Here is a 27912-nt window from a genome sequence, read left to right on the forward strand (position 1 = left end):
AGTATTATCATTCACTTTTTGGAAAAAGTAATTCCCTTGGCAGTCTTTGTTTTAGATGTACTCAAATTCACACAATTATAACAGTCTGTGGTTGGAAGTTCTTACATTAAGCATAACTCTGCTTTCCTGTGGCTTGCATCTGTTGAACTCAGTCCTAATCCTTGGGGCCATGAAAGTAAGAATGACTTTTTATATAGACAAAGACCAGTTATAACTAATCTTTCCTCTCCTGGCTGGTGTCCTTCTCATGGGATGCATTCCCCCCAGCAGTACATACGTATTAATATTTCAGAGAGAAGAAATACAGGTTTGTTTTCTGTGAAAGATTGTTCCTTAAATTCAGAACTTTCATTTTTACAGTAGAAGACTTGGAAACCATTTACTATCTGTCTGCTGTGTGCTAAGTCACTTCAGTCGTATGTGACTATTTGTGACCTTATGGACCTTATGGATCCTCTGTCCATGGGATTCTCCAGGCAAGAATACCGAAGTGGGTTTCCATGCCCTCCTTCAGGGGATCTTCCAGCCCAGGGATTGAACCCACTTCTCTTCTGTTTCCTGCATTGGCAGATGGATTCTTTATCACTGAGCCACCTGTAAAGCCTGCTAGTTCCCTGACCAGGGTTCAAACCCAGGCCCTCTGCATGGGAGCATGGAATCTTAGCCACCCATTTATTGGGACCACCAGGGAAGTCCCAAGAAGTGATTGTTTAAAACAATGACTGTTTATAAATGGAAGCCTGTATATGGAGGCACTGAGTAATAGAATTGAAGGCTAACCTCAGGTCCATTCATTCAGTAAGTCATGTAAGTCTTCAAGTTCTCATCTCTTTTTACCTAAACCATCCCTGATTAGACATAAATTCAGGTCATCCCATCATCTTGATGGCCCTCCCCTAAATACAACAGTTAATCCATGTCTCTCTCAGATACTGTACCTGATCTGAATGAGTGTTGCCAGAGACAGCTTAGGCAGAGTGGTACCTGGGCAATCCTGTATTTTCTTCTACCTTTCTAATAATAATAAGTATCCCAACCTATTAGAGTAATAGCTTACATAAAGTAAAATGCCCCCATTATTGTGCTACTTTTCCTCACGATTATAATTTATGAATCTCATAACTTTTACTTGAGAATATTGTTGTTTTCCCTTTTATCTTTTACTAAACATAACAGTTTGTGTGGTACTATAAATTTAAAATCAAAAGATTGCCTCCCTTGCCCAATCCCTTTACCTTTCTCAGCCTCAATTTCTTCATTTGAAAGTAAGACCTCTGGACCAGATGTGCCTTTTTTGTGCTCTGTGTGGGTTTTATAGATACATAAAAAGTGATGGGTTTTATCATTGTTAATTCAAAGTGTGAGATGTGTGACTTGAAGGTATTATTATTTCCTCTTTCCTACAATATCCCCGTAGAACTTAAATATATGTATTTTTAATGATAAGTGAGTTCTTTAAACCATAAAGCCTTTAATAGAAAAGGAAGAGGAAGTGTGTAGTAGTGTTGCTAATTGTTGTGTGTGAGAATGGTCTGGTAATGGAGAGCTGAAAGAGAGCCACCTGGGTGGTCTGTGAAGAGGAATGGCTTAGTCTAGAGCCTGCCTATTGCTCTGCAAATGGAATCTTGATTGTATTTCTCAGAGCCTTACCCTTAATAGTGCCTTTTAGTTGGTCAGACATGACCATCCAGGTTGTGTAATGTAGGTATTATATAACACCAGGCCAGCCTAGGCCCTCCAGGAGGTAACACTGTAATGGGCTGAATGTGTTATGTTCATATCCAAAATTCAGTTGTTGAGACTGTAACCCACAAGGTGATAGTATTAGAAGTTGGGGCCTTTGGAAGGTAACTAGGTCATGAGGATGTGGCTCTCACAAATGAGATTAGTATCCTTACGAAAGAGACCCTGAGAGATCCCTTGCCTACTTCCTGCATGTGAGGACACCACAAGAAGGCACCATTTGCCCACGAAGAAGTGGGCTTTCACTGGACAGATCTGCTGGCACCATTGTCTTGGACTTTTCAGACTATAGAACTATGATAAATAATTTATTGCTTGTAAGGCATTGTGTTTATGGTATTTCTGTTACAGCAATCCAAATAGACCAAGACAGTCACCCACTCAGAAAATTCCCTTGCTGCCCAACCCTGTCCTCTGAAATTTTGTTGGAGTCCTTCCTTTGGAGAAAGGATTGCAAGTATTACCTGTGGATTAATTTGCACAAGTTTATTTACCAAATCAGCAAAAGGGTAGGATTGAATTACTGAGAAATTATAAATATCCAGTAAAAAATGCTATATAGATATAAAGGATTAAAAACAAGATATTATTTTGAAAAAGGAAGAGGCAAATTAGAATGATAACCAAATCTTCCAGAAATAAAAATAATGGGCAGCCACAATACAGCTAAAGGAAAAATTAGTGAATTGGTAAATAGAACTGACTCATTGTATTCCCTGGAGTGCAGCAGAGAAAAAGAGATGGAAAATATAAAAGAGAAGTTAAGCAACATAGAGCACTGAGAATATCTAACATAATTCTAATCTAAATCCTAGAAGGAAGGAATAAAGAAACGGTTGATACGTTCCAGAAGAATTTCAGAAAGATTTGATTTGATAATTGTAGAAAATAAGGCTAGTCCAGGGCTGGATAAATAAAAATAAATCCAAACCTACCACACGTTGGGTTGAGACTGTAGCTGTGCAAATACAAAGAGAAAAAATTGAAAAAAAGAGACAGCTGACGCAGGATCAGCAATTAGCAGAATTCTCTGATGGTTCCCTGGAGGCAATGACGCATCTACAAATACGTTGTTGAGGGAAAACCAACTGTGTGCCTGGTTGTCTTTTTTTTATCTTTTGGCCACACTGTGCAGCATGTGGATCCTTAGTTCTCTAGCCAGGGATCAAACCCGTGCCACCTGCCTTGGCAGCACAGTCTTAACCACTGGACCACCAGGGAAGTCCCAGTGCCTAGTTGTCTTTAATCGGCTAAATTATCATTCAAGAATGAAGGTTAAATAATCCTGTTTTTCAGGGGGAAAAATGGAATCCTTTCTTTAAAAATCACTAAGGGATGACCTTCAGGAAAAAGGAAGTTGAACCCAGACAGGTGTATCTGCAATGATTTGTTCCATCACAAATAAAAGAGAGATTGTTAGCAAAAAATGGCAAAATGTTGATATCTGCTCAATTCAGGTGATAAGGACATGAATGTTTATACGATTATTTTTCACACTTCATGTACACAAAACATTTCACATTTTAAAAAAAGGAAGTGAGGGAGGAAGAAAAGGGAGAGAAGAAAAACATGGCTTGGTGGCTGTGATAATATTTGGACTGGAGGACTGTTAGCACAGATGGAGAAGTTGGATACCCTCATCCCTGGATGAAGGGAGCCCAGAACACAGAAGAGCTTTCTTTCTCTTGGGAGCTCCATGCACTCTAAAGAAAAGATAGACCTGCGAGAGTGGGGGCGCTCCTGGTGAGACAGGGGGCTGTGGGCAGATGTTGAGTGACTCAGGGTCTTGGCAAATGTCAAGGAGGGAAAGCAGGAGAGAGGGGGTCGGACCAAATACACCATGGACCCCACGCCTGGGATGTCTGTTAAACAAAGCAAGATGAAACCTGCATGGGGCTTCTCTCCTCACTGCCCCGCCCAGGTAACTAACTGGCAATGGAAAGAAAAAGGAACAAACCTACCAGGGGAGGACAGTGATGGAGACGTGACAGGTTTGACTAACTGGTTTGGCAAACCAGATAGAGCTGCCGCTTAGATGGTTTCAGGAGGGTTTGGAGGATGCCAAAGAGGAGTGAGCAGCTGGCACTGAGGAGCACTGGAAGCCTCAGAGGATAAAGAAGGCCACGATTGGGATGGAAGTGAACAGAGGAGACTACATCAGAAGTCTTAAAATGAGTGATTCCGTCCCCATCTCGCCTCTCTAGGCTCCCAGAGCTGGCTGATCTCCTTTCTCTGGACGTTGAAGAAGGCAGGTGTGCAGGGCTGTGATGCTTGAGGCAGTTAGTGCTCTGGAGAACTTGACCGCAGCTTGTGCTAAAAAAGGGAAGCTGTAAGGGGGAATTAACATTTTAATGAAGCAGACCCACGTCTGCTTCCCCTTCTTTCCTCAGGCTCCCCAGACGCTGAATGGGCATTCTTTTCCTCTGGAGAAACTGATTTTCCCAAGAGGTTTCTACCATTTGGAGGTGTCAGCATTAGAAGTTTCTGACATTGGAGGGTCTCCCAGCAAAAGTGGCTGGGTCTGATTCGGACACGGGACGGCACTGCAACAAAGGGGACCCATGAACTCGGGAGATGAGGCCCCTCGTTTTCCAGAGCAAGGAACTCAGTCCCAGGGAAGGCGGGCCTGCCCAGGAGAACACGGCAAAGAAGTCAGACATCTGCTACTGCACATAACGCAGGTGCTTGTTCTCTTGAAGACAGAAAGCCTGTAAAATAAAAATAAACCAAGTCAGACCACGTTGAAGGCAGCATCTGAAGAAAGTTCTTTTACTTTCAGGTACAAATGGTTCAGTCATTTAAACTAGGCTATCAAGGTATGGTCTAGCCAAGGCTCTGGGGGACCCACTTTAATGAATTAGATAAAAGTTGATTCATATCTCATATAGTGATTGGTTGCCAATTGCTGCTTCCAAGGTAATTGAGAATGCTTGAAAGGTAATTTAAGTGATAATTTACCCTCTTAATTAGCTCTACCTAACTTTTTAATTTCATTGATAGAGCCCAGGCCTGGCGTGAATCACTTCAGTGATCCATGCTAAGAAGGTTTTCTGGGTTAAGAAAATATTTCTGGATCTGATATGGTCTGACTGGAATCGGATTCAAATCCGGAAAACTTCTGGCCTTCTGCGGACCTTCATTAGTATTTCCACTGGCAGCCCAGCCCCAAGCTTATTTCAGTTTAGCCACTGATTAAACATTTCCACTGGAAATATCTACCTCTTTCAAGCAGAACCCACATATTGGAAACAGACATGTCTTTGGGCTGAGCTGATTAATTAATAAAGAAACCAAGGCTTTGGGTAGTTAGCTTATTGCTTCTAGAAACATTTGCTTTTGATTCAACTTCTTTGTCAAAACAGAGATAAACATGGATAATGTGGCCTCCCGTAGAAAGATAATCTTCTCTCATTTGCTCTATGAGGAAGCTTGCCGTGTCTTTTATTCTTCCTGGGACAAAAGACATAGGGTGCAAAGAAATGCTGCACGTCTACTTCCATGGTGGTCCTTGTCTTCATGGGCTGATCACCCAAATGGGAGTCCCAGTCCAGAGACCCTATCCAACACAAGGCCTTTGTGGAGAGTATGATTAGGGGCGATGCTGACAAATCTCCATGACCTGCGTTCAATTGCACTTTAAAAAAAAAAAGACATTCATTATTATTTTTACTTTTTGTTTTGGCCATATCACACAGCATGCAGGATCTTAGCTCCCCAATCAGGGATCAAACCTGTGCCCCCTAGCAGCGGAAGCCTGGAGTGTTAACCACTGGACCACTGGGGAAGTCATTGCACGTTTTGATTTTCACTTCTGTTCCCTGAAATTCCCCTTTTTAAAATTTGCCCCCTTTCCCAGTTGCCAGCTACCAAAGAGAAGACACTCTGCACTCACCTACCTGGACATGAAGCAAGGCCCATCACACTGCTTGTTGGGTTTGCCTGGGCTACCCCACTCAGAGAACGTGGCAGCTGGTTAGCCATTGCAGAAGAGAAGAGCTACTGGGATTTGCCTTCAAGATGCTGCTTTTCTGGAAGGTGGGCATGACCCGAGGCCACAGCTGCACAGGCCTAAGAGAGAAGCGCCGGTATGCAGTGGGAAGGCCTGGGTAGGGGACTCGGGGCTGCCCTCACCTCTCTGAGCCTGTCCACCTGATGGGGACCACACAGTTTGGTTCTGAAAGCCCTTATTTATTGCCAGATCACAGTAAGCTTGGAGGTATGTCTGTCCTTGGTGATATTTAGATGCCTTGCTAGGGATCAAACCTGGCCCTTATTTATTGCCAGATCGCAATAAGCTTGGAGGCATGTCTGTCCTTGGGGATATTTAGAGGCCTTGCTAGGGATCAAACCTGCACCCCAGAAGTTGTTATTACAGGTGCATTAAAGAAACAGTGAGCCCCAACCATGGGTCAAATCCTGTGCTGGGTGGGGATGCAGGGGTAACCAGTCTCTGCTTATCGGGGCTATTTGGCCAAGAGAAGCACCAAGGTGAGGAAGAAACAATCAGATCTAACGAGACATCATTTTCATTGCTCTTGAAATTTTGAGAATAGTTTCCCCATTTTAATTTGTTGCCATAAAATAAACATGTTAATATATGCATAATTATCATTAATCTAAAGAATTATACACTTCAGAATTAAATTAGGAAGCACAGTCTTACTAATACAGAAAGAAAATGGATGGGCATGCTGACAAAGTTACCTTTTATAAATGCTGAATTGGCTTCTTGAATTAAAATAATCATATGTGTCTCTTGAAGCAATAGTTACACTGACAGTTTATAAATGCTAATGAAATTCCTCCCAGATCAAGCAGCCAGGCCCTTAGATTGGAGGCATTTAATTTTAGGAAAGATGAAGTTTAATATTAATTAATCATTTTAAGTTATTTTTACATGATTTATAGTGTTTTAGTAAGTGCTCCAAAGAAAAGCCAAGTCTTTTTGCAAAGAGCATTTGATGTTTTCAAATCTGTTATTTAAAAGTTGTGCTTTTGGTGAATTTGGATGTTGTGTCCTCTTGGGAATACATACCACTGTTTTGTGTACGGTTTGATTTTGGTCTTCAAGTTTCTGAGTATGTTTGTGTAATTTGGGTTGGAGATACATTTCTAAAGACACCTTTGCATGAGAACATTTTGCTGAATGTAATTACTGCAATCTTTTCCTTCTAAGCATTTACTTTATATTTCCGCAGTATTGTTTATTCTTTCTCCTTCGTTTCTTATTTTGTTTATTTGGGTCCTCTCTCTTTTCTTCTTGGTGAGCCTGGCCAGAGGTTTGTCAACTTTGTTTATCCTTTCAAAGCACCAGCTCTTGGTTTTTAAATTTTTTTCTAGTTTCTTTAATCTCTATTTTATTTATTTCTTATCTGATCTTTAACATTTTCTTCCTTCTGTTGATTTTAGGTTTTGCTTTTTCTTCTTTTTCTAATTCTTTCAGGTCGAGTTGTTTATTTGAGATTTATCTTGTTTTATGAGGAAGGCCTATATTGCTATGAACTCCCCTCTAGGAATTAATTGCTTTTGCTGCATCCTGTAGATTCTGCATATTTGTATTTTTGTTGTCATTTTTCTCAAGGTAAATATTTTTAAATTTCCTCTTTGATTTCACTGTTGACCCATTGGTTTCTTAGTAGCTTGTAGTTTAGTCTCCATGTAATCATTTTTTTTTTCTCATTTCATTTTCAGTGGTTGATTTCTAGCTTCATGCCGTTGTGGTCAGACTAAGCATTACTTTAATCTGACTTTTCTGAGTTGAAATTCTATTGGTCTTTAAAAATATTTTTTATTCAGTCAGCTTGCTCTGGTTTAGGGTACTTTGGAAGTGGGCTGTCCTTACCAGCAGTGATAATACTTACAAAGGAGACAGTAAAGCAAGGTGGAAAGATCCCAGGCTTTTCCACTAGACGGGTGTGGTGTGTATCCCTGCACGATCATTTAGTGGCTCTGTTTAGTGTCCTTAACAATAAAACGGAAATAATAATCCTGCTTCATGGAGGTGTTGGGAAGTTTAAACAGATTATGTAGGGAGTCTGACAAGGTGCTCAGCGCTCAGAGGAACCAAGTATAAGATGACAAATAATTAAATCCCAGTGGTCTTTGATCTTCTTATCTGATCCAATATTCCTGTTAACTATCCATATTCAAATGCTGTTATTACATTTAATTGGTTGTGTCAGTATTGAAAAACCATGAAAAAAATAATTGTAAAAATATAAACAAAGATTAATAATACTTATATAAATAATTCCATTTTGATGACAATTTTAAACTTCCATGAAAATGTAGGCTCACTTCCGTGCATGCCCACAAAATAGGAAGAGTGCGTCTGCTTGAAGCATTATTGGAATCTATTTCACAGGAATGGGTGTGCGTGGCAGAGTGGATTTTATGCTTTAAAGGGACTGATAAAAAGACCAAAACGCTTTGCAAATGAAGTGATGTGTTTTAAAAAGAACAGCCACTATTTGTCTCGGTTTTCAGACCTCCGATTTGAAAGGGTTGTGCCTGGATTAGATGCCCAGACTTGAAAGTTCCCTGAACCAGGAGAACCATGTGAGAAACACATCAAAGGAGCCAGCCTTCCCCAAACCCAACTTCATTGTTTTTCTTGGAGATGGAGAGAGCTGCTGTTCAGAAAAATTTCCAAGGTTTCTGTGATTTGTTATGAATTGAAGGTCATTCCCTGGACTGGATTGTAGGAGGGACCGGAATCTGCTTGCCAGTCAACGTGGAAGCAGATGTGTGCTGGCAGTTTTGTAGTGGAGGAAAGAAAATCTGGGAGAAAAACTCAACTTGGCTTGTGGGTGGTTAGGTTTCATTTTGCGTCTCTCCAGACGGTCTTCCCCTCATTGTCCACTAGAGGGCGCCCAGCTATCAGCTGTGCCTGTGCTCCAAGTAGGGGTCTTTACCCGTCCTGGTCCAAAGAGACAGTTGTGGTCAGCTACAGACTTGAGAGGATTCTGGGTCCAGCCTGGGGTCCATTGCTTCCTCAAGAGGTCACCCTCAGACTCCCTATTGAGGGTGGAGACCGTGAGGGCCCTACACTTCAGGACTGGGATTTCAGAAACCCCAGTGAGGTTTTTTCATTTTCAGTTGTCTCTCTTTGTTTCAGAAGGGCACTGCAGGGGTGAATTATGACAGATTCCAGGGCTTCAGGGACTATATTTCCTGCACCCCAATTGCCAGACCCCTCCAAACACATATGTCCTTATGGGAGCAATAGACTGGAATATTTGAAACCAGAACTCCAGAAAATCAAGAACAGATGTTTTCCCTGATCAGGGCAAGCCCTGTCACGGAGCCCCTGGGTCTCCCCGCCCCCTGCCAGTGTTGCTGTGGGTGAGGGTGATTACTCTTGACTTAGAGTTCTAATTAACAGGTCACCGTTTCATAAGTGGGCTCCCACTCTGCATGCTTTATAAACAGGAGGATATGTGATAAATGTCTCTCCACTTTGTTTCTCCTGGCTCTGTGTTTGAGGACCTAATTTTGAGCCACCTGCCCCTGTGATACTTCTGCCACTTTGCAACATTTGATGAGAATGACTGGGAGCCTAGTTTCCACTGCACTTTGTGCTTTACAACATAATTTTGCCCGCATGTTGTTTGATAGGCATGACTCTGGAGCCCTCCCACTTCACAGATGAGAAAAACAAGGCTAAGAGCAAGTAAGTGCTGACACTCCAACCTGAACTCACATAATCTGATTTGAAAGGGATTGCTCATGTTTGGGGTTGACTTCAGAGAAAACCTCTGTCTCTCTGACCTTCACATGTGCATTAGCAGGAGATTGTGACATCCCTCCAGATCCTCTTCAGAAAATGGCAGCAATATCTTTTTCCTGGGAAGGTTGAAGGACATCCTTCCTTGAGGCAGGAAGATTAACTGGACAAACCCTGGAGGTAGTTTCTAACCATACTGATACGAATCATTCCCTTTTAATGCAAGAACATTTATGGATAATTGTATGAAAACAGGCAATTTCCGGTCCAATTAATAACTACCGTGGACCCTTTTATGAGGTGCTCATCCCTATGATAGGTTAAAAAATTGTTTTCGGCTCTGAGACTTCACTGTTTTGGAACCAGCTTCTGACCCGTGTGGAAAGTGCAGTTCTCTCAGTGGCCACAGGGTAGCGGAGTGACTTAAGCTTCTTACCAGCCTTTCAATGTCAGGACATAAAGCTAGGCTTTCCTCACAGGGAGCAAAATGCAGCAACTAGGAGTTTGTTTAGAGTAACCTGGACTTCATGTTTATAAACCTCTTAAAAATGGAACAGAAAGATCTCTGGTTCCAGAACATCAGTGTCAGGAAGGAGTGAGATCAATCTACTGCTTGATTCTGAAGCTGTAGAAGAGGACCTTGGAAGCCAAGTCAGACACACCTGGTGACCCTTGACCTGGAGGATGCTGAGCAAGCTCTGTCCTGGAGAATTCCACGTCCCCTTCCATCTGAGCTTTCTTTCATGGGGTTTTGCTTTTTTAGATTGTTGGCTCAGACGGTGAAGAATCTGCCTGCAAAGCAGGAGCCTCAGGTTCGATCCCTGGGTTGGGAAGATCCCCTGAGAAGGAAATGGCAATGCACTCCAGTACGCTTGCCTGGAGAATCCCATGGACAGAGGATCTGGTGGGCTACAGTCCATGGGATGGCAAAGAATTGGTCACAACTGAGCAACTGACACTTTCATATTTTAAAAATTTTTACTTCTTTTATTTTTGGTTGTGCTAGGTCTTCATTGCTGCTTGGGGCTTTTCTCTAGCTGTGGTTCTCAGGCTTCTCATTGCTGTGGCTTCTCTTGTGGCAGAGCACAGGCTCTAGGGAGCACAGGATTCAGCAGTTGCGGCTCCCGGGCTCTATAGCATGGGACCAACAATTGTGGCCCATGGACTTAGTTGCTCTGCAGACTAGTCATCGAATCTGTGTCTCCTGCATTGACAGGTGTATTCTTTTACCACTGAGCCACCAGGGAAGCCCTGTCCCCATTTTAAAACTCATTATTTATTAAAGGCTTAAGTGTGTATAAAGTAAGGAGGGAGGATAGTGCACAGTCCAGCCCAGATAGAGCAACAATCCATTTCTGAATCCCAAATTTGGATGTATGTTTCTAACATGCATGGCTGTATTTAAGGGAATGATGAGAGAATCTTTCAATGCTTTGGACTCCCTGGGACATGCAGGCACTGTGCACGCATGCATGCATGCATGCACACAATGGGAGCATAGAAGCCCCTTCCACCTGCATGCCCGCTGTGAGCTGCGCCGTGCAGGTGTGAGCCATTGTCCCTGGATGCTTCCGGCCCTACTGGGCTCCCACAGGTAGACGGAGAGGACAGGAGCTGGATGGATCCCACGGAGGCCTGCAGAGAAGCCCTGGGCTTTCACCTCCTGCAGTTTCGCCAAGCCCGGATGCCACTATATAAAGACAGCAGAGGTTTAGTGCCATTAGCTCTAGGCCTCTTGGCAAGATTAGCAGAAGCAATGTTGAAATTCACCATGGGAACATTTTTCAAGCACAACTTGAAGGATGGAGGAATCTCAAACATTTTTTGTTGAAGTGATTAATATTCATCTTCTCAACTTTGAGATCATAGACTTGTGTGTGCGCCTGCGTTTGTGTATGAGACACACACGTCTGTAACACACACACAGAACGGGGGAGGTGTTGCTGCTGAAGTCTCAGAACAGAGACTGTATATTTAGCTTCTTCCCTCCTCCAGTATTTGCTTTTGTGTCCATGTTTATGTCATTTGTTTATTAATCTTTTATAGATATTCAGAGAACACCTACTGTGTGCCTCAAAAATTAAAATGAATCAGAGCCATGCTTATTTTTAGAAAAAGACCCGTGGGAATTGGTCCTTTATTTGGTAGGAAAAGCAGGGCTGTGCCGTGTGGCTGAGCATGTGAGGCTGGGGCGAGGCTGCCTGGCTGTGAATCTGGCCTTGACTCTTCTTGTCTGTGTCACTCCCTTAGTTCTCTCATCCCAGTACGTGGATGAGAGCAGTCCTCACATCAGTGAACCGTTGTCAGGACAAATCAATGAGCATAAAGAGCTTTTCATCGCGTGTGTACAAAGAACTCAATGAATACATAGCCTTCCTAGTCTTCCCTCTCTTTGTCACCTGAAATTTTCTGGGATTCTTAAAAAAAAAAAGTTTATGTATTTATTTATTTCCCCAAGAACAGAGAATAGCTACCCACTCCAGTATTCTTGCTTGGAGAATTCCATGGACAGAGGAGCCTGGTGGGCTACAGTCCATGGGGTTGCAAAGAATTGAACATGACCGAACAACTAACACTTTCACTTTTTATTTATTTGGTAGTGCTGGGTCTTAGGTGCAGCATGTGGGATCTAGTTCCCTGACCAGGGATCAAACTTGGGCTCCTTGCATTGGGAACGTGGAGTCTTAGCCACTGGACCACCAGGGAAGTCCCCCGGGATCTTCTTTAACAGACATCCTCCATGTGCTTATGGTCCAGCTAAGGGGGACTGCAGATGAACTGGGCACAGGATCTCCTGGGAGCTGGGAGAACTAAGGTGACACACCTTGGTGGCCATCAGGAAGGGGTAGGTGGTGACAGAGTGAGCTCAGAGATGACCCCGTCGCTCTGGCCAACTAGGTGAGGGGTGACAGAGGGGGCTGTGGCCCCAGGTGTGATTGGGTGGCCTGGCTGGGAGCCTACATCCTCCTGAGGCATCGCTTCTGTGTCAGAAACTGAAGTCCTCTAAGGAGAGTGTGACCTTCAGAAACAAAGAGGGCCCTTCTCCCATCACCAGGATGATAGGGCATCAGGGGCTGTCCTTGAGAGCTGGACTGAGCTCACGTTTCTGGGAGAGCCCCAGGTCGGGGAGCCCCATGTGGCCTTCCAGGGCCTGGTAATGGGGACACAGACACCCCCAATAGGGTGCTGTGTGCATGTGTGAGCTGGGGCTTCCCAGGGCCACACCTGCCCCAGGGGCTGAAGGTGTGTGTGGGGGGAGCTGTGTCCTGAGTTCCCTGGCTCAAGTATGGGGGAACCCAAGTGCTGGTTAGTGGGTGGGCCAGTTCCCCTCAGGGCAGCTCCCAAGGTCTGTGAGCTGAGACCCACTGGGCCCTCCTCTGGCCTAAGCCCAGGACCACAGGGGCTGATGGGCAGTGAGTGATCCTGTGGGCAGAGAGTGCCAGGCAACAGGGGGGCACCTCAGAAGTATCTGTTGGACAGAGGTGGAGACAGGATGAGGGAGACAAGGGAGACAAGGCCCAGAGGGGTGGGGAGAAGCCCCACAGGAGGGCAGGGAGCAGGCCTGAGTGTCTGGTTACTCTTTGCTGGCCAGGCGGCCTCAAACAGCTTCTCTCACCCTTCAGGGCCTCAGTTTTCAAATCTGTAAAATAGGGAGAAAAACTGCCATGCTGCCTTCCTCACTGGGCCTGGCCAGTGTCGGTGTGTCCAGCTGGTGTGTCTGGGCAGTGTGATCCCTGAAGAGAGGATCTACTCCGTGGGGCTGGCTTGTCGGCAGTGTCCAGCCAGGCCTTCCCACTGTGTCCCCTGCCTGCCTCCAACTCCCTGTCTCCCTGGGTGAGAGCACCCATAGTGTCCCCAGTTTGTCTATTCTCATTACACAGCCAAGCCACAACTTCCAGGAGCCAAGTTCAGGTGGCTTTTGAATTTGGCTGGCTCTGATCTCAGTAAACTTCTTAGCCCATTCCCTGACCATGTCCTGCTGCCTTACAGAGGGCTTTCTGGGGCCCCACATTCTGTGACACCCTTTCCTTAAGCCAAATACATAGACTCCTCAGTTTCCTGTGCTGGCCGTCTAGCTGACTGGGCGTGCTGATATCCTGGGTAGAAGCCCCTAAGCCTGGGGCCCCTCCCACCCACACCCAGCCCAAAGCACATTTTCCTCCAGCACCTGGAGCTTAAAGTCTGCATAAAGGGAGATCTGTGGTGCTCATGGGCTTCCCTTGTGGCTCAGCTGGTAAAGAATCCGCCTGCAATGTAGGAAACCTGGGTTTGATCCCTGGGTTGAGAAGATCCCCTGGAGAAGGGAAAGACTACCCACTCCAGTATTCTTGCCTGGGAAATCCTATGGACAGAGGAGCCTGGTGGGCTACAGTCCATGGGGTTGCAAAGAGTCAGACTCGACTGAGCCACTAAGCACATAGGTACGGTGGGGCTCAGGGCAGGGCCAAGGGGGCCCTCCACTCCTCAGGAGGCTCTTCCCTGGCATTGGTCACGCTGCCTGTGTTTCTATCAATCACCTCCTTCCAAGATCACGGTGACAACCCTGGCTGCATCCCTCTCCCTGGATTTCTCTCCTGAACCCCATGTCCTACAGGCCCTCTGACACAGGCAGATGCCAGGTCCTGGCTGGGTCTAGAGGATGCAGCTGTGACCAAGATGTGTGGCCATCAACCAGGTGCTCAATGGCTGGTTGGTGGAGAAGGGGAGAGACTGCTTTACCTCTGGCCTCATTCTCGCATCTATAAAATGGGTTTTCCTCTGGGTCCCTCAGCTGAGTAACCCCAGCCATCCTGGTGTTCCTCAGGTCTGCTGATGCTGGACCACTGCTCATCGCCGTTGATGAGTCTTTACTTAGCACTTCCTGTGTTCCCCGTGCTGGGCTGGTGCTGGGGGAATTTGCAGTGAGCAAGGCCATTTCCCCATGGAGCTTCTGGTCTAGAAGAAACCCAAAACAACATAACTATTCATCAGAATGGGGGCAGCTCCATCATTGTTAGACTTGCTGTCCCATGGCCCTGCTGCTTCTTGGGAAGTCTGGGTCTGTCCTGTGTGCATGAGCCCCTTTTGCTTATTTGGTTGGTCTCATGTAGCCCCTCTCCACTGGGGTCCCTCCTGGGAACCACAGAACACAGATAATAATCTAAGTGACAATTTTCTCCACTCTGCCCGCGATGGTTCCTAACGAGGACTGCTCCGGATGCACAGGAGAGCAGTGAATTCACTACGTGCAGCTGATGCCTTAGGGCACGAGGCTTTTTCTTTTTTCCTTCTTCTTCTTCTTTGCTCCTTTGTGACACATGCTTCCATTTTCTAAACTGTGAATGTTGGTTTCCCTTGCTTCCTGGCTCTTCTGAACCTTTTATTTTTTAATCTCCCTGCTTGGATTATTTCTTCTCTCCTTTATTTCCCTGAGCACAGAGGGAGAAGCAGAAACACAGGGCAGAGACGGGGTACTTTCATTAGTGATGGGTGACGACTCTGCTTGCTTTGAAAGTCTGCACATGGAGGGGGTGGGATCCAAGACAAACACACGTTGCCATCTGTAACTCAACCAGGATTTTTTTTTTCTGGTTAACCATGAAGAAGAACCTAAAATTCAGCGAATCTCTGTCTTGTGCCCCTCCCTCCACTGTGGCTGACTTTGTAAGAGAACACAGTTCTCTGTCCCGTTTCTCTTAAAGGCAGCTTCTCCATCCTGCCTTTAAAGCATTTGAATTTTAGCCTTTTTTTTTTTTTTTAAAAAAAAGATAATATATGCCCATAACCCAACCCTCAGCAAGATGCAAAAGTGTGGGCAGACCAGAAGCAAGATGCTCGTCTTCAAGCAAGATGCCTTCCTTGAAGCTGAGTGTGGCCTCTGTACCCTACACTGAATTAAGTCTCAGAAACAGAAATTTAATTTTGGGTGAAGTATTAATAGAAAAGAATAGCTTTATTACTCTGCCAGGCAAAGGGGGCCACAGTGGGTTAATACCCTCAAAAGTATGTGTCCAAGCTGGAGTGGGTAGTGAGGAGTTCCACAGTAATGGTCCGAAGAGGGCGTGATCAGCTCGTGGACATTCTTCTGATTGGTTGGTGGTGAGGTAATTGGGAATCAGCATCATCAACCTTATGGTTCTAACACTCTGGGGTCTACATGCTTGTGGGCCGCATACCCATCTTTAACCGCTAACTTCTCACACCTGGAGGGGGTCTCAGTCTCAGCAAAACAGCTCAAAGATATTGTTGTGTGAATCCCTTGATGGGGAACCAGGACTTTGCTCCATGGCTACACTATTGATTTTCTTGATTATTTCTCCCTTGTCTCTAACCCCGTCCCTTCCATAATTAGCAATTGTTTGAACCCATCTGTCGGAACTCAGGGAAGGTCATGGAGGCTGAATGAAGCCTGTTTCCTATAATCAAGGAGATGGGGAGACACAGAAAGGTTTTTGTGCCCAGGAGCCCCACAGGGTCCTGCTCTGTATCATCTTGGCTTCCCAAGCCACCTCGCTCCCCTCTCCCAGGAAATCACCACCCACCACCAGCTTCCTTCTTGGTTCAGTTCTCCAGACAAGTATGAGTGATGGATCAGAACTGACAGGTGATATGAAATGAACTGGCCATTCTGGGTGGAGAGGAAGCCAGGGCAAAATGGTGGCTGGGCAGATGGAGGCCTTCTGGCTGATGGTGGGGTTCATGGACTGACTGTGGGACTGAGAGTCTCTGGTCATGGGTGGCAGTCCTTGGGGCCATTGCTGTGCTTCTTTCTCGTTCCTCTCTGAGTGTCTGCCCACTTCTGCAGGGGCTGGACCCTGTCCAGTGTGGGCCAAAGCCATGGTCCATAATCTCTGTAGCCTAGCAGCTCTCTGGCCATGGGTAGAGTGTCGGGAGGACAAGGAGCTAAGCAGAATTTCCTTCCAAAAATGCTTGACCGAGCTCTGGTTTTGGAGCTGAAAGGGGGCTCTGCAGGTGGAAGACAGTGATTTGTTATTGTTATTGTTTAATATTCATCAAGTGCCTGTAATATGTTGGACGACATTGAAAAAGATTCGTGGCTCGTCAAATTAAACTGAGCTCAGAACTGGCCTGGTGCCTCTTGGTCTCTGGCAGGCCAAGTTCTGGTGTCTTCTCTTTGTCCACAAGAATGACCTCACAAGCAAGAAATGAGAAGCCCCCATCAACATAGCCCTGCTGATAATTCTCCTTAGAAAGGACATTGTTTCTCATTATTTTCTCTACCTCAGGAATACTTTTACCCTCAAGAATGAGAGAACCTGGGACTTCCCTGGTGGTCCAGTGGTTAAGACGCCGCACTCCCACTGCAGGGGGTTGAGGTTCAGTCCCTGGTTGCAGAATTCAGATCCTGCCTGCCACAGGGTCAAAAAAAATATCATAAAAAAAGAATGAGAGAACCAGAGAGGGAAGGTGACCTGAAAAAGCGACAAAGCAAATCAGTGCGAATGACATCCTTGAGCCAAACCTGTGACATCAGCAAAGCTGGCCTGCAATCCTTCCCTCACCTTCTTCCCAATTGGGATGCTCCCTCCTTAAGACACACAGGCTCCTCATTCTCCCTCCCCTTTCAAGACCATCTGTCAGAAAATGGTTACATGTGCGTTCACACTAGAGAGTAAAGGACTGAGGCACTATGCCAGGTATTTTTACCTCCATTATTTTGTTTAATACTCTCAATAACCCTTCATGGAAAATGCTGAGATTCACCACATTTTACAGGTGAGAAGACACAGCATTCAGTCATCTAGTCAACAGGTAGGAGGAGCCAAGGTGCATCACCACTGCCCTCTAGGTACCACACCTGGGCGGTTTACCCTGCAACAAAGCAGAAGAGCTTTAGGCCTGTGAGTTCAGCCCTAGCTGAACATTAAAATCACCTGGGGGGGGGGGGGCAGCTTTCAATCATACCTATGCCTGAGTCCCTTTCCTGTGACTCAGATTTAATTGGTGGGGGCAGGGAGGGTGCCTAGAGTTGCAAATACCTGCTAATGAGTGGGGGAAGGGGCAGGCACACTCAGTAGCTCAGTCGTGTCCAACTCTTCACGACCCTATGGACTGTGGCTCACCAGGCTCCTCTATCCATAGAATTTTCCAAGCAAGAACACTGCAGTGGGTTGCCATTTCTTTCTCCAGGGGATCTTCCTGACCCAGGGATCCACCCCAAGTCTGCTCCTCCTGCACTGTAGGTGGATTCTTTATCTCTGAACCACCGGGGAAGCCCTGGGAAGGGGGAGGAACAGCAAACACAGGAGGAGGTGAGAGTTGCCTTTGGGAAGATTTTCTCCAAGAGAGGAGACAGTGTCTATTAAAGAAAGTCAGTCTTGAGCCCTGGGGGATCATGCAAATGAATTAATTGTGCTTCCAGGGAGAGGATAAGGAGCTGGGGCTGGGTCTGCTGAAATTATGGGTCCCGGAGACCAGTTTACCAAGGCATAACCCCTAGGGTGGCCCTCAAAGGAATCTAGCTAGAGAGAGACCTAGAAGTCTGGGACCATTGCAGTGACCCCTGGGGCCTGACTCCTTTTCTCTCCAACAGGCAGCAGCTGGCTTGACTGGAGGAGCCGTTCTCCAAGGGCCTGAGGTGCCGAGAGAGAAGGACCCAGGAGCTGAGCCAGCAGGAGAAAGAGGTAATGGTGGAAGGAGGACAAGAACATGGGGAAGATCAGATCTCAGAAGGCAGAGTTCGCCTCCTCCCTGTGGTTCCTCTCCAGGGCATGTCACGTGTGCCTCCACCAGGGGAATCCCATCTAGAAGGGGCTGGTTGTTCAGGGCACTGGACAGTTTGAGATTGTTGTCTTTGTAGCCATCTCCCATGCTGAGCACAGAGCCAGATGTAATGGGTGTTCAAAAAGATGACTCACTGGCCAGGGTTGAGTAGGACTTAAGGGGTAGCCGTGTTGTGGAACTTTCAGTGCTAAAATGGAGACAGCCTTGGGCAAACTGGAATGTGCTGGTCACTCCAGTGCCCCAGGAAGCCTCAGAAGGAAGAGCCCAAAGGTGGCTGCTCCAAGACTCCTCATGTTCGAGCTTGTGTTAATAGAGAGTATTGGTGTCACCTGGAGCTCTGTTGTCTTCCTAAATGACGTCGCCGATGCAGCATGAAGTCTTTACCAAAGTCATTGATCCAACCAATTGTCCCCTCTCCCTTTCTTCTGGATACGTGGGAAAGAAATGCACCAACTCTATGGGTGGTGGGGGATGGAGAAGGGGAAGTAAAGTCTGAAGTCAGAGACTGAGCGTCTTCAGGGAGAAACTGATGCCGCTTACTAAGAAGACGGTAGTGTTTGGAATATGGCAGCTGACCAGGTGAATGGTGTAGAAGAATGCAATTGTATGGTATGAGACACAATAATGGTCAAAAGAATGGCTACTCTCTTTTGAACACCTGTGTTATGCCAGGTACTGTGGTAAGATGTTTTAATAATTTGAAAAATAGACAAAAACACCCTAAATCAAAAGGTTCTGTAATCCCCAGCTCTTACGGGGTGGTGGGTATGATTCTGTGAAGTTAGATAGGAGAGCCCCCCTACCTTCACCTGGCCATCCAGTGTCATGGTCCAAAAGGATCTCAGGCAGCAGTTTGGGATTTGAACTTCCTGACTTTCCCCCACATAACACAGATATATTTATGTCAATAACAGACACGTCTTTCAAACATATGTTTGGTCTGCAACTATTTTTGTCTCATTTTGTTTTTAGCATATATAGATATCCTACTTTCCAGATCGTTGAATATTGATCTTGATACTTTCAGTTTCTGCTTAGCATTCCAGTGTGCGAATGCAACATAATTTTTCTACCTCTTGCTTATTGGTAATTTACTTGTTTCAGGTATTATTATCATTTTGCTATTACAATGCTTTATTAAATCTTTTTTACATATGTAAAAAAAATCTTTACATATCTTTCTGCTGAGTAAATTCTTATACAAGGGGGTGTCTGGACCAGAATTTAGCTACAGTTTGATCTTCATAAATACTTCAAAATTAATATGCAAAAAAGATACTACCAATTTCTATTTGCAATTCTATTTCTCCAAGACCATGACATTATTGGACATTATCATTTTCAAAAAGATTTGCTGAACCTGTGAGTGAAAACTGGTATTTTGTTGAATATGATTTCAATGATCTTTTTAAAAATGGAAGTATAGTTGATTAACAATATTGTGTTAGTTTCAGGTGTACAGCAAAGTGATTCTGATATATGTGTGTATTTTACATTTTTTGTCCACTGTAGGTTGTTATAAGATATTCAGTATAGTTCCCTGTGCTTCATAGTAAGTTTTTGTTGCTTATCTATTTTTATGTATAGTAGCTTGTATCTGTTAATCCCATATTCCTAATTTATCCCTTCTCCCCTTCCTTCTTTGGTAACCATCAGTTTGTTTTCAACGTCTATAAGTGTGTTTCTGTTTTGTGTATAGATTCATTTGTATTATTTTTTAGATTTCATATGTAAGTTATACAATAATTGTCTGTCTTTGATTTACTTAGTATGATCTTCTCTAGGTCTATCTATGTTGCTACAAATGGCAATATTTTATTTTTTTATGGTTAAGTAATATAATATGATATATGATATGATAGTAATATTATATATATATATATCTCTCTCACATCTTCTTAAGCCAGTCATCCATTGATGGCACTTGGGTTGCTTCCATATCCTGACTATTGTAAACAGTGCTCCTGTGAACGCTGCAGGGCACATATCTTTTGAAGTAAGAGTTTGCACCTTTTCCAAATACATACCCAGGAGTGGGATTGCTGGGTCATATGGTAGCTCTATTTTTAGTTTTTTAAGGAACCTCCATATTGTTTTTCCCTGGTGGCTTAGTCGGTAAAGAGTCTGCCTGCAGTGTGGGAGATCCGGGTTCGATCCCTGGGTTGGGAAGATCCCCTGGAGAAGGAAATGGCAACACATTCCAGTATTCTTGCCTGGAAAATCCCATGGATGGAGGAGCCTGGGAGGCTACAGTCCATGGGGTCACAAAGAGTTGGACACAACTGAGCGACTTCACTTTCACTATATTGTTTTTGATTACCTTTTTGACATGAATTAGAGCATCTTCCTATGTGTCTACTGGCCATTTAAATTTCCTCTTCTGTTCATATCCTCTACCTAGTTTTTCTATTAAAGTACTTTTATTATACATGTGTTACAGATCTTTTCATGCAAGATATATAAACACTTTGAGCATTATAATCTATTTTACTATATTTTTTACTTTTCAAATAAGGTTTTCATTTTGATCTGGCAGAATATGTTAAGTCATTTCAGTTTTCTCTATTCCTGAGTTTTTATATAATGTACCATCCTTGCTGAATTCTTTGCCCATATTCTTGTATTTAAATTAATGCTGCAGAAAGCTAGGAAAAATCTGTAGGACCTCGGAGATACCAGTAAATAGAGATTGAGTGACAAAGTGGAAAAAAAAATTGTAACAAAGTAGAAACATACATTTCATAGGTGTTGCCAAGTGGAAGTCTGGCCAGATTTTGTTACCGGGGAAGTTAATGCAAAAAGCCCTCCAGTCTTTTCTTACCTTCTCTATTCATCTTTAGGTTTGAAAGACTAATTTTGGAAACCTTGGCTCGATTGTTCCAACTGTGAGCACCCTATCTGTCCTTCTTTAGGCTGTGCCACTGTTGTCAAGCCCTGGTGAGAAAAAGTCATTTTGGAAAAAAAAAAAAAGGAAGGGGCCACAACAGGATGGTAGAAGGTGAATTTCTAGTCACTGAAGTGCTCAAACCTCTTAATGTGTTGTTTTTTAAAGTTGAGTTTTTATTGGCTTTGATCGACATGTCTTGACTGATGGTAGAACCTGATTTCCAATGGAAGACAGCTCTTTATTTTTATATATTTATTTTTGGTCACACCGCATGATATGTGTGATACTAGTTCCCCAACTAGGGATGGAAGTATTGGAAGCACAGTAGTAGCTTTGGAAGCATGGAATCTTAACTACTGGACTGTCAGGGAAGTCTCTCCTTTTTTTTCTTTAAGGTTGTTCTTTAATTTTAAAAATATTACTATTTATTTGTTTACTTTGGCTGCACTGAGTCTTCATTGCTGCGCTTGGGCTTTCTCTAGTTGCGGTGAACGGGCTTCATTGCTGTGCTCGGGCTTCTCATTGCAGTGGCTTCTCTTGTTTTGGAGTATGGGTTCTAGGGGCGCAGGCTGCAGTAGTTGTAGCATGTGGGCTCAGTAGTTGTGGTGCATGGGCTTTGTTGCTTCATGGCATGTGAAATCTTCCTGGACCAGGGATTGACCCCTTGTTCCCTACTTTGGAAGGGGAATTTTTAACCACTGGCCCACAAGGGAAGTCCCGGAAGTCCCTCTTGATGGAGTTTTAACAGAGAAGATGGAATCCCAGGGTCTGATGACTGTAAAACACCTTCTAACCTTGGGGTCCTCTGATTCTGGGACTCAGCAATGGAATACTGGGAAAGAATATCATATAATGTGTTTAACAGTAATAGAATCAGAACTCAAAGAAGGGGAGTGGGAATCTAGCAAATTTTCACTGTAGTGCACATCGCAACCTGGAGGGAGGGTGCTGGTTGAGAGCAACAGGAGTCCTATTTTCAGAGTCTATGGATCATACTTTTTAAAGGCCTAACACAAAGCTGGCATGGAGGCAGCATCCAGGAGTGAAGGAAGACTTCAGCCATCTGGGCATCAGCCGGAGTCTCAGGCAGCTAAAAACAGATAACGTCTTGTCTTGCCTTGCTGACAATTTCATCGCCAAAGGGAGAGAAAGCAAAGAGGAAAACTGGTAATTGGGACAAGAAGGAGTCTATTTGGAGTAGGAGAAGACAAGAACTTTGAGGACTGTGGCCCCAGCCTTGGGGTCCATCTAGGAGGGAAGAGAGGCTGAGAAGGGAGTGGCATGTTAGTCACATGTGAGCAGGACCTGGTGCAAAGGTGTCAGAGAGAAGAGGGATGATTCTTCTCCCTAAACTATTAAAAGGTGATCCTGGTTGCAAGGGCAGGAGCCTCTCGACGGCCATTCCACTTATGTAGTCGTAAGTGACCTAGAAAGAAAGAGGAAGAAAAGGCTCACAAAGAAGCCAGTACAGCCACATGGAAAAGGAGAGCAGGAGTGTCTTAGTCAGAGTTCTCCAAATAGGACAGACGCGTGTGCATGCAAACCTGCTCATACACCTATATACACACATCCACGTAATTCTTTTAAGGAATTGACTCCTGTGATTGCGGGATTGGAAAGTCCAAAATCCATAGAACAAGCCGGATTGGAAGTTCAGATGAGAGTTGATTTTGCAGGCTGGAGTCCAGATTCTTCAGGGCGGCAGGTTGGAAACTCAGGCAAGGTTCCTACATTGCAGCCGGGGGCAGAATTCCTTCTACTTTAGGGAACCTCAGTCTGTGCCCTTAAAGCCTTCAACCTATTGGATGAGGCCCACGTATAATATGGAGGGGAATCTCCTTTCCTCAAAGTGTATTGATTTAAATGTTACTCTCATCTAAAAACCAGGCAGCATCAAGACTGGTGTTTGACCCAAAAATGGGGCACCATACCTTAGCCCTATTGACAGGTAAGTAACCATTACCAGAAACATGTAGCCAAGGACTGATTCAGGAACACTGCCTGGCCACAGGATGAACCCCAGGAAGGCTAAGGTGGGAAGTGGCTGAAAGGACATCTAGACACCACTGTGGGGACACTGAGAATTAGTGTGCGGTGGATAGAGCGGGCACTGAGTATAACAGAATGCAGATCACTTTCTTCTTGGTTGAGGAGGAATCTCTGTAACCTGGATAGGGAAAGCCTGAGAGTGTAAGAGAGATCTGGTACCACATAAGATGGTGAAAGCGACTGATCTATTTCCAATGCACTGTCAGAGTTGAAAACCATCAGCTTCAGCTTGTATGTAAGAATGACTGAAGATGTGGGAAACAGGGCATTTTTTGTTTGTTTAAATTACATTTTACTAATATTACACAGTCCTGAATTTCTCCTGAGGGAGTCATCATGGATGTGTCCAAAGATTTTGTTGCAAAGCCTTGTGTATAATAGACAGGCAGAGAACCTAAACATCTTAATAAAAGGATATTAAGTGAATAATTATGGGATATTGTCACAGTGCAATACTATACTGTGCAATCATTAAAAATGAGAGGAAGATTTCTTAATGAATGGATGTTGTCTACAACATTTGGTCAAATAAACAAAGCAGGTTCTGAGGTTGAAGATGAGAAGAGAGACGTGCACACCTTGGAGTCTACCAGTGCCTGGGCTGCGACCCTTTATGACTCAGGCTGCTGCAGCTTTCCGGGGATGTGCTTGGTGAACTCCTATCGAGAATTCAGAGAGATCGCAGAGAGCCCAGAGGGGATGAGGGCGATGCAGGGTAGCATTCAGCTTTTCACGCAGGGAACATAACTGGATATAAATCGTTAGCCAATTTCTAAAATAAATTACAAGCCAAATTGCTCAGAAACTAAATTCCGAGCATTTAGAAATAAAAGTTGCAGAGGGAGGAGGTAGCCTGGGGTAACAGGTTTGAGATGGATCACCCACCTGTGCATAGGGACTCCTCACCCCACCCTCCCAGCCCTGGTACAGGGCTGCCTTTCTTTATTCCCCTTGGTATCCCTTCTGGGAGCCAAGAACAGTCAGAGGGCATGGACACAGTCAGCCTGAGATCCTGCACCTGGACATTTAGGACCCAGGACATCAGTAGAGCTTATGTTCTTTTTTCTTATTCTCCAGCAGGGCTGGCAAACTATGGCCATGGGCTGAATCCAGGCCCCTGGCTATTTCTGTATGTTCTGTGAGCTAAGAATGGATTTTATAATGGTTGCGAAAAAAATATTTTGCGACATGTGAAAATGATATGAAATTCAAATTTTGGTGCCCATAAATAAAGTTTTGTTGGACCACAGCCATGCCCTTTGTTTATATACTGTCCATGTCTGCTTTGGGGCAAGAAAAATGGAGTTGAGTAGTTGTGATAGAGACTGTCTAACCTGCAAACTTGAAATATTTACTCTCTGGCCCTTCACAGAAAAAATATGCTGACCCCTGTTCTCTAGCCCCGTGGGCAGTTCTTTTAGGGTTCCTATGTTAATGATTACTGTCCTACCAGAGAACATTTATGAAACCATGTCAGAACCTGGGAAACAAAATATAAAAAGCACTTTTGATATTGGCATAGCTGGTGGGAGGTGACACCATGCAGATGGGAAGACAAGGGGAGACAGGACACGTGGCATGGTGGAACTTTCCGGGATTTATTCTAGCTTTTATTTGTTTATTGTTAGATTTTTTACTCATGGAGGACATGAGTAAAAATCAAGCTTTTATATTATTTTTACAAGCTTTTTATTTTGTATTGAGGTATAGCTGATTAATAATGTGATAGTTTTAGGTGCATGGCAGGGTGACTCAGTCACACATTTACACGTATCCATTCTCCCCCAAGCTCTCCTCTCATCCAGGCTGCCACATAACATTGAGTGGAATTCCCTTGCTCTATAGTAGGTCCTTCTTGGTTATCCATTTTAAATATAGCAGTGTGTACATGTCCATCCCAAACTCCCTACCCTGGCAATCATTAGTTTTTTTCTCTAAGTCTGTGAGTCTGTTTCTGTTTTGTAAATAAATGTATTTGTATCATTTCTTTTCAGACTCCACATATAAGGGATATCATATGATATTTCTCTTTCTCTGTCTAGTCTTTTAGAGACTATGGTCTGGGCTTTCAATAGGGCCTTTGCAAAGTCTCTTGTAATATCCTGTGTATCCAATAGTGAAAATGTGGATTTGATGATAAAAATTAGTTACAGGTGTCATAGGCTGATGAACTGTTCCCACAGGATGTGGTTAATGAATTGCTGCCATCCTAAGATCTCTAGTACTGTGCTGTGGGGTCAAGTCTTGGAGCCTGTCTTAGCTAGCATTTACATCAAACCTTTGGATAAAGACAGAGAGCATGGCCATCCGGTCCAGTGTAAAATAAGGCTGAGGATATTAGCAGAAGGCAGAAGGCTGGGAGTGTCACACCAAGAAGGAGATGATTATACACCCTGAGTGTGATATCATAAAAGACTAGGAAGAGAAGTGTGTGCTCAGAGCATGAGACACCCGAGGACTTGTACTGTATTGGAGAGATGTCCTGGGAGCATCATGTTCTGTCCCAGCTCCACATTGTAGGAGAAAACTTTGCAAGTGAAATGGTCAGCAAGAAGCTTGGCCAGAGTAGTTACAGGTCTGTGAACAGCATCACATGTGGAACAGGAGAAGGTATGAGGGCTATTGAGCCTGAGGAAGAGCACTTAAATAGAGCATTATCTTAATTGGGTTCCCTGGGAATGGACCATGAGACAAGCACTGGGTATGTGCGCTTTGTTTGAGAAGCACAGAAACCCCGGAGGGAGTGGGGAAGGAAGACAGTGAAGGTGAGGCAGCCAGTGATGGATGTCATCCAGCCAGCTCCCACTGTGGGTACCTGGGGCTTAATTCTGAAGAGAAACTGGGAAATGGCGTAGAACATCTCAGTGATCCCATCTAGGGGGTGAGTTCTCTGGGGCATCTGTCGTTGACTGGGGGCTGTGCTCAGGGGTCAAGCCAAGGCTTCAGAGAGAGCCCCAGACCTGGAACTGGGACACTGATAGTGGAAAGGCTCTACGGACGTGGTACCAACACATGTGCCGTACAGACATTCAACCATCCTTGGATGTTTGAAAGGCTGTGATGTGGGTGAGAATAACAGGAAGCAAATTTGAGTGAAGGGAACAAGGCCTTTGCTGGCAGCCGGAGCTCCATGAATTGGTGACATCACAAGTCTGTGCAGCCCCCAACATAAGGACCTGAGGGACCCGATCTGGGAAACGCTGTGGAGACATTCTAGGTTTGATCAGGGTGTTGGAAAGAATGACATGCTATTCCTTTCCAGGCCCAAGATGCTCTCATTTTATGAGTTAAACTCTAATGGTTATTGGAGCACCCAGTAGTGGGTGAGGAGCCTGGTGGTGATGGAGAAGGCTTGGGGGTCTGTGAGATCGCGCTGTGCACACAGTCCCCCAGGCTCCCTGGGCTGGGGCCAGCCCTGGATAAGAGGAGGGGGAACTGCAGGCCATTCTCATCTAGGGCTTTGATCCTCTGATTCCCAACATCAGTCCTGGTGAGCAAAATTGAAGCACAATTGAAAAGTTCAAAATCAGCCCCTTGGGCAAAAAAATTAGCACAGGAGACAGTGTGTGGTCCTGCCTGCCTGCCAGCTCAGTGGCCCCCAGCTTTGTTTCAGAGGCCTTGGAGCCCTGGGGCTTGGTCCCCCTTCCTACCTTCCCTCCTAGGCCCTCTGAGCTGGAGCTCAGCCGCTCAGGGCAGAGGCAGCTCATTATTTTGCTGCAGCTGACTTGCAATCTGAAATCAATCGGGTATCAAATATGCAGGCCCCAGTTTGATACCGTTTTTCAAAGGTGCAATAACGTTCAGAAATGACACTGCATTTCCTAATTATGAAATTCTGTCGTTGCCGTTCAGCCTAGGGTGACTTGGTGGCAGGATTTTCTCTTTCTTCCCCCCCCCCCTTTTTTTTAAGGGTTTAGCACACACTACGATTATTTTAAAATTGCTTTGGAAGAATATATTTCCTCAGCGAACTACCAGTGTGCTTATTACCGAAGTTTGGAGGCAATTTGAGAGGAAGGATAAATTAGCACAGACTCTGCAGGCCTGGGAAAGCGGTGCCCTCCCTGGTCCCCACCACTGGCTTCTTATCACAGCTAATAAAACCTTTCACCATCAGCGCCTCCGCATTCTTACCCTCCTTGCTCACGGCGCATGCGTCAAGATCCTGAACTTCTTGGGGATCGCAAGAGGCTGCTTGGGAAACACCTGCTCTGCATCAGAACTGGGGAACGGCCGTGGGGAAGGATGGAGAAGAGGCGGGAGGTTAATGACTCACTGAAAGCCAAGGTCCCTCACATTCCCATGAACTCCACAACTAGAATTGCTGCTTCGGTGCTCCGAGCTCCTGGGATGCCGAGGCTTTGTTTGCTGGGGAACGCAAGTGCCTCTGTGGGCAGTGGGATTGTCTAGTGAGCTCTCAACATTTACAAAGTGGTCCAGAGCCAATGGCTGACACACCAAGGCACAGTGAATCTGCAGACGTCATGTTGAATGAGAGAAGCAGAAACACCAAGAGCACAGGCGGCATGATTCTATTGACGTCACTGTTCTAGAACGGGCATAATGCATCCGTGGAGATAGATATCAGAATTGTGGTGCCGGTGGAGAGGGGGAGATTGACCGAAAAACGGCAATAGGGAACATACTGAGCTGATGGGAACATTCTCATGTTGTTATATGAACATACAGACTTGCCCAAATTCTCTGAACTGTGTGCTTAAAAAAAATCTTGGGTTGACTTAATGCTACTTAGGTGATATAGATAGAGGCTTTCAGAAGAGTT

General features: G+C 44.9%; 1 protein-coding gene and 2 long non-coding RNA genes across 4 annotated transcripts in view; 1 reads left to right on the top strand and 2 right to left on the bottom strand.

Moving 5' to 3' along the window:
* Positions 1–10846: 10846 nt before the first annotated feature.
* On the bottom strand, positions 10847–16814 carry LOC145512880 (uncharacterized). The gene is made up of 2 exons (XR_014058891.1): positions 14189–16814; positions 10847–11159 (listed from the first exon to the last, which is right to left on the bottom strand). It is a non-coding gene; the product is annotated as an uncharacterized LOC145512880 (long non-coding RNA).
* Positions 16815–21230: 4416 nt separating this feature from the next.
* Positions 21231–27646, bottom strand: LOC145512875 (uncharacterized). Its single transcript, XR_014058886.1, has 2 exons — positions 27406–27646; positions 21231–22506 (listed from the first exon to the last, which is right to left on the bottom strand). It is a non-coding gene; the product is annotated as an uncharacterized LOC145512875 (long non-coding RNA).
* Positions 25591–27912, top strand: part of LOC145512873 (uncharacterized) — a 606383-nt gene continuing 604061 nt past the window's right edge. Inside the window, exon 1 of one of the 2 annotated variants that reach the window (XM_081507586.1) lies at positions 25591–25739. In XM_081507586.1, coding sequence (XP_081363712.1) covers positions 25723–25739 — 17 coding nt within the window. In that variant the 5' untranslated portion in view covers positions 25591–25722. The remainder of the gene's footprint in view (positions 25740–27912) is intronic. The other variant, XM_081507587.1, reaches the window with a different exon arrangement.

Source organism: Giraffa tippelskirchi, chromosome 7, assembly GCF_054371585.1.
Source record: "Giraffa tippelskirchi isolate mGirTip1 chromosome 7, T2T-mGirTip1v1.2.pri, whole genome shotgun sequence".
NCBI lineage: Eukaryota > Metazoa > Chordata > Mammalia > Artiodactyla > Giraffidae > Giraffa > Giraffa tippelskirchi.